Source organism: Elephas maximus, chromosome 6 (assembly GCF_024166365.1).
Source record: "Elephas maximus indicus isolate mEleMax1 chromosome 6, mEleMax1 primary haplotype, whole genome shotgun sequence".
Taxonomy (NCBI): Eukaryota; Metazoa; Chordata; class Mammalia; order Proboscidea; family Elephantidae; genus Elephas; species Elephas maximus.
This window is the reverse complement of record NC_064824.1, coordinates 138300313-138306670: the sequence shown is the minus strand read 5'-3', so window position 1 is coordinate 138306670 and position 6358 is coordinate 138300313. Positions and strand designations below refer to the sequence as shown.

The 6358-nt window shown below is 62.5% G+C and overlaps 1 protein-coding gene across 1 annotated transcript; it reads left to right on the top strand.

Annotated features, from left to right (window-relative positions):
• The first annotated feature begins 205 nt into the window (after positions 1-205).
• On the top strand, positions 206-2241 carry GBX2 (gastrulation brain homeobox 2). Its single transcript, XM_049889035.1, has 2 exons — positions 206-748; positions 1718-2241. The coding sequence occupies exons 1-2, from the start codon at positions 226-228 to the stop codon at positions 2239-2241; spliced, it is 1047 nt and encodes a 348-aa protein (XP_049744992.1). The 5' UTR covers positions 206-225.
• The last annotated feature ends 4117 nt before the right edge of the window (positions 2242-6358 follow it).

The window sequence follows — 6358 nt, the reverse complement described above, 5'->3', positions numbered from 1 at the left end:
GGAGGGCGGGCAGCGCTGCACGAGCCGCGAGCCCCGGCGCTCTCCACCCGGGCGCACGGCCTCCCCGCGCCGCCCAGCCGCGCCCCCGGGCATGCGGCGCGCCCGGGACTGACGGCCGGTGGCACCTGCTCTCCCGGCCCCGGCGGCGCTCCCGGCGGGCGTACCGGCGGCGGCAGCGCGACGCGGGGACTTGTCGCCGCTCGCCGGCCTCTCCCGAGCGCGTCTATGAGCGCAGCGCTCCCGCCGTCGCTGATGATGATGCAGCGCCCGCTGGGGAGCAGCACCGCCTTCAGCATCGACTCGCTGATCGGCAGCCCGCCGCAGCCCAGCCCCGGCCACTTCGTCTACACCGGCTACCCCATGTTCATGCCCTACCGGCCGGTGGTGCTGCCGCCGCCGCCGCCGCCGCCGCCCGCGCTGCCCCAGGCCGCCTTGCAGCCCGCGCTGCCGCCTGCGCACCCGCACCACCAGATCCCCAGCCTGCCCACCGGCTTCTGCTCCAGCCTGGCGCAGGGCATGGCGCTCACCTCCACGCTCATGGCCACGCTGCCCGGCGGCTTCTCGGCGGCGCCCCAGCACCAAGAGGCGGCGGCCGGCCGCAAGTTCGCGCCGCAGCCGCTGCCCGGCGCCGGCAACTTCGACAAGGCGGAGGCGCTGCAAGCCGAGGCCGAAGACGGCAAGGGCTTCCTGGCCAAGGAGGGCTCGCTGCTCGCCTTCTCCGCGGCCGAGGCGGTGCAGGCGTCGCTCGGTGAGTCGGCGGCGTGCGCGGCGGGGCGGGGTGCCGGAGGGGCGAGGTTGTGACGCCGCGCCCCCACCGACCCCCAGCCGGCTCCCCCGCCCCCCAGAGGAGTGCCGCAGGGCCTCCGGCGGCAGTGAGCCCACGCAACAAGCGGGCTCCCGGGGGGCGTTTAGCGCCTCCGCCAGCTGCTGGGTGGGCGGTTATCTGGCAGTGTGTTTGGCCCTGGCCCGCTGCGGAGGCCCCCGCCCCCGCCATTGCCGTGACCTGGGGTCCTGGGTAGGTTTCGGCGTCGAGAGGAGGCGGGACGGACAGCGTGCCTAGGCCGGGCATGTGCCCAGGGGCACGCAGATCCACTGAACCCTTCACGGAGCTTGCTGCTTGGCCGGGAGAACCGAGTTCCTGGGCTGTTGTGCGTCTACGTGTGTGTGCCTGTGTGTGTGTGTGTGTTGTGGTGTCTGCTGGGAACCTCTAAGGCTATGAAACTTCTTTTTGACCAACATTATATCTCAAAAAAAAAAAAAAAGACAGTCTGGGATCAGCACCCCTTACTCTCCCACTCTGGCTACTGTGAAATTGAGTTTCACCACATTTCACTTCTTGGGGGATGAGGTGGGTCGTGACACTCCCCCCTTCACACTGAGCCCTCACCAGCTCCCACCCGGGGACAAAGGGGACGCCCTCTTGGGCCTCCTGTTTCATCTGCTCTCGGCTGCCTGTCGGAGGCCGGGAGGGTGCACGGGCCTGGCGGCCCCTTGAGTGATGGTCCTGGGCAAGGGGCCCCGCCTGTACTGTCCCCTCCTCTCCTTTGAGCTTTCTCACTCCTCCCCCCCCCACCCCTCAAAGGCCAGGAAATCACAATGTGTTAATGTCATAGAAGGACAACCCGCCAAGGGGGGGGGGAATGCCCAGTGACGATGGGAAGGGGAAGGCAGGCCGGTGTGCGAAATGTAATAAAACGCCGTTTGGTTTTGCTTTCAGTCGGGGCTGTCAGAGGGCAAGGGAAAGACGAGTCAAAGGTGGAAGACGACCCGAAGGGCAAGGAGGAGAGCTTCTCACTGGAGAGCGATCTGGACTACAGCTCGGATGACAATCTGCCCGGCCAGGCCGCGCACAAGGAGGAAGACCCAGGCCACGCGCTGGAGGAGCCCCCACCGAGCGGCGGCGCCGCGGGCAGCACCACATCCACCGGCAAGAACCGGCGGCGGCGGACTGCCTTCACCAGCGAGCAGCTGCTGGAGCTGGAGAAAGAATTCCACTGCAAAAAGTACCTCTCGCTGACAGAGCGCTCCCAGATCGCCCATGCGCTCAAACTCAGCGAGGTGCAGGTCAAAATCTGGTTCCAGAATCGCAGGGCCAAGTGGAAACGGGTGAAAGCCGGCAATGCCAACTCCAAGACAGGCGAGCCCTCCAGGAACCCCAAGATCGTCGTCCCCATCCCAGTCCACGTCAGCAGGTTCGCTATTCGAAGTCAGCACCAGCAGCTGGAACAGGCCCGGCCCTGAGGGTCCAGGGGGCCCTGGGTCTGGTGCCCACTGTGAAGAAGCCACCCCCAGTGCCGGAGGCACCCATGGTGGACTCACTATGTTTGAAGCTAAACACAAAGCCACACCCCAACTTTGGACATCCCAAACAAATTGAGAATATATTCACGACACCTGCTTCAATGACTGCTTTCGGAGGGGGAAGAGCCATGCCAGAAAGACACACTAAATATTTATTATACTACTGTACTGTGTACATAGATATCTATATAGACTGCACCTCAGCTGCTGTATTTTGAAAGTTACAGGACCAAATGACCCAGTCCTGGTCTTGACCCACATTCCAGAAGAAAACACAGCCACTGCTGTCAGCTGCAGCCCGTAGCAGCCACCCTTCCTTACTTTTCCAAAGGTAAACATCAAAAACAAGAACAAACACTAGGCTTTAAACTTATTTTTGTTACTGTTTTGGCTTTTTTGAGTTGACTGAAAAGCAGACATTGTCGGCAGCCTGGAAATTTGCTTTGCTTCTGTTTGGTTTTGCCTGGCTTTCTTTCCCTGGGGCTGCATATCCGATCTGAGCCATGTCAGAAGCACGTCTCTGTTGTTTTTAATTTATTTCAATGTAGCTTATTTTCTTTTTAAGTTATGACATTTTGACACTCTTAGTCTTGTGAATAATAAAAAGGAGAGAGAGAGAGAGGGGAAAAAAAAAAAGACCACTCCCTGGGCCTCATCAGTGTGTCCAGAATCTGATGGTCTGGGACCAGTACTGGACAATCGTTCACTGTTCAGGTCATCTCAGGCTGGCTGGGCAGTAGCTACACAGCTCCTATGAGGCTTAAAATCAGAGGGCAAAAGCTGCAATTGGGTTATAAATTTAGGGGTAGAAATCTAACATCTCCCACTTTGCGCAGCCTAATTAGTACTCAAGAGGCTGGCAAACTTTGGTCGGGAGGAGTTGTGTGGCCGGAGGAGGGAAAGCAAGAGCCTAGTGGTGGCTTTGACCAAATTCCTGGTTCTCGAAATTGACTAGAGCCAGGGAGGAACACGTTTCCTTCCAGACCTCTCCGGCCCAGAAAGGAGCGGTGGTTGTGGCCCGGCGGGGCGGAAGGTCCATAAATCAGACGCCAGGCGTTATCTTCCGGCAGGCGAGGACTCCCAGTAAGCCAAGCCGGGCAGCTGCAGCGCGGAGGCGGCGGCGGCGGCCTGCGCGCGCCCGGCAGCTGGGAGCGCCCCGGGCCCGGGCACCTGTCTGTCCCGTCCAGGTCGCAGGGAACGGACCTGGACCCCCGCCCACCCCAAGGGGGCCCGGGCCGGCAGCCCCACAGAGTGGGGAGTGGAGGAACGCAGCTGGGTTGGGGGTGCGCTCGCCTGACCTGAAAGCTGGGCGGCTTCCAGACTCCGTGGCGCGGCCAACAGGCCCAGGGAGGGGCGCACCGAGAGCCCATGCCCCCGCCGGTGCCGTTCCCCCGAGCCTGGTCCCCCTTTGCCGTGTCTTTCCCCCAGCCCCGCAGCGCCAGGCTGAACGCGAGAGCCAGGCGCGCCGCAGGCGCCAGGGAGAGAACGGCGGTGCCCCGGGGATGCAGCGGGCGACCGCCGTGCAAGAGCCCTGGCAGCCAGCAGCCTGAGGAGCGGAGAGGAGCCGTGGATTTTGGCAGCCTCGGCCTTCGGAAAGGAGCGAGGCAAGCCCGGGAGTCGGGCGAAGCAACGGCGCGCCGCACCCGCCGCGGCTCTCAGCCCCAGAAGGGGAAAGCATGGCCAAGGACCAACGCTAACGTTGACTCAGTTGGGAGTCACAGCCCGCCACCTCCCTGCGCCGGCCGGAAGGGCCTGGGGACCCGGGCCTCCGATGCCTCGACTGAGCCTCACAGGCACCAGGTGAGGGCCGGGGACCGAGTCACCGCTTGCCGCCGTGCTCCCAGAATTTCCAGCGGCGGGAAACGGTCCAGGCCTGGTTATCCAGCACAATAAACCGAGAGGTCTGTCCCGAGGGCCTCCGCCGGCTCTGCCGGGGCTCCTGGGCCTGCGGGTGCGGGTGCTTCTCGGCCGCCCTGCCTCGGCGCGTGGTGCACAGGGCCTGGGCGTCTCCGCATGCCTCCTGCCAGTAAGCACCCAGAGGCCGGAAGACGCCATCTGCTCGAGGCAAGTCCCCACTGGTCACAAGTCGGCTGCTGTGGCATTCGAGGCTCGTAGGGACACCTCCTACACACACGCACACACACACACACACACCCCCCACACACACAGAGCTGGGGTGGTTGGTTCCCAGGCCAGGCACGTGTCCTGGAGGGACCCTGGCTAGTAATGCAGAGGCCGGGTGGGAGGACGTGGGTAGTAGCCTCCCAGAGGTCGGGCGCCCACACCTAACACTCCGGCTCTAGGGGAGGGGTCCCGGGCATTAAGATCCAGGCATTCTGCGAAGATCTTGAAGGGCCCCCTTCTGTGCCAGGCCGTAAGGAGTGTAACCCCCAGCCACCTTTTCCAAAAGCCCATTGCAGGGATGGGGGGAGGGGGCAAAGAGGCCAAGCCTTGGCTACATAAACCCCCTATGGTAGCTGCGCCCCTGACCAGCCTTGGGAAAGCAAAGCTCCCCCCAAATCGGGGCGTCTTCGGGGAGCTCCAGCCTGTGCCCAGCTCCTGGCCCTTCCTCAGCCTCGGGGATCCGCGCCCTTAGGGAGCACAAGGTGGAGCCGGCGAGGGCTCTCCAGCCCCGTGGAGGTGGCGCCCCTGCCACCCACTGGGGCGCTGCCCCCCACCCCTGAGCGGCGGGGGCCCCGAGACACCGGTGCGGAGGCCAAGGCCGGAGAGACAGGCTGAGGGGAGGAAGATAAACAAGCGGCGCTTGATGGCCGCTGCCACCACGGCCGCCATCATGGCTTTCATTTGGCTGCCTAATGAGTCACATCACAGGCAGAGAGAAAAATTGTCAATCGCCCGGGCCCTAATGAATTTTTTTGCAAATTGTAATCAAGCCAGGCCGTCTCAGCTGGCTGATTAATGAGACCCACGAGGCCCGGCCAGCACCTCAGCTTTTTATTCCATCCCGTCCTCCCTGCACTAAATTAACAGCAACTTGTCTGAGCTTCAAATTAACTCCCAATGATTAATTCTGATGGGGGGGCCTGAAGAATAGCTTCTTCTAATAGGCTCTGGCCGGAGATGCTGCGGGAAATTAATGCACTTCCCCTTTGGCTGCCGGCTTTAATCCAAGGTTGGGTTTTGACATCACTATATTTGTTGTTACAATAAATTCCACTTACATCTGCAGATCAAATAATTACGCTGGAGAGCACCGCGGACCTGCACCCCCAGCTGTTCGCGGGGCGCCTCCGGGCTGCCCCCATCTGGTGCCCACCGAGCAGGGTAGGGATCACAGGGGGCCTCAGGAACAGCCACCAGAGCCGGTGACCCCCTACCCTCTCTCTCCGCCACGCCCCCAGCCCAGCCCCCCAGACCCATGGGAGGGGACTTTGAACCCGGAACTCCACGCTTCCGGGGCGGTGCCCTTTAGATCTGTCCTAAGACTCGGCAACCTGCTTCCGCCCTGCTCCCTGCAGAAGGCAGTACCTGGAGGTGCCCTGGGCCGCTGGGCTGTTATCTCCAGAAAAAAACGTCAGCGGCCTGGGCCGCCTGCGCTTGGGCCTTCCCAACCCCAACCCGCTCTGGAATTTTCGAGAAGTAGTGCAGGCTTGTGCGCCTCGCTTTCACCTCCCGCTTTTCAGTTCCCCTCTCCTCCCGTGGTTCTTTCGAAGGCGCCTTTTCAGCTAAATGGGATGAGATGGGGGCGCTCCATATCCTCACGAGCCCGCATCTGGCTGGAAGGACCATCCCAGCGCTAAAGTTGTCCCCACGCCGGCCTTTCCCCCTCGGTGCGTTGCTGGCGCGACCGGCATTCCAAGACGCCCTTGCTCTCGGGGTCAGTGCTCACTCCATCTTGTTTCTGTTTGTTCTAGCTTAATTGGCTTAATCATTTCAGCTGTGTCTGGCAGGCCTCGGGCAGGGCTTCCCGGCTTCTCTCTCCAGCCCGGGGCATGTCCCAAGCCGAGCCGCACGCTGGCCCCACTGGCGGGGGAACCTCCCTGTGTGCACCAGAAGCCCAAGTGACGCTCTGGCGCCGCGGCCTAGGGATGCGGTC

Bases quoted from the DNA above. Each gene is read 5' to 3' on its own strand.
- GBX2 (XM_049889035.1), top strand. From the start codon at position 226: ATGAGCGCAGCGCTCCCGCCGTCGCTGATGATGATGCAGCGCCCGCTG. The intron at 749-1,717 runs GTGAGTCGGCGG...TTTTGCTTTCAG, and splicing joins GGCGGTGCAGGCGTCGCTCG to TCGGGGCTGTCAGAGGGCAA.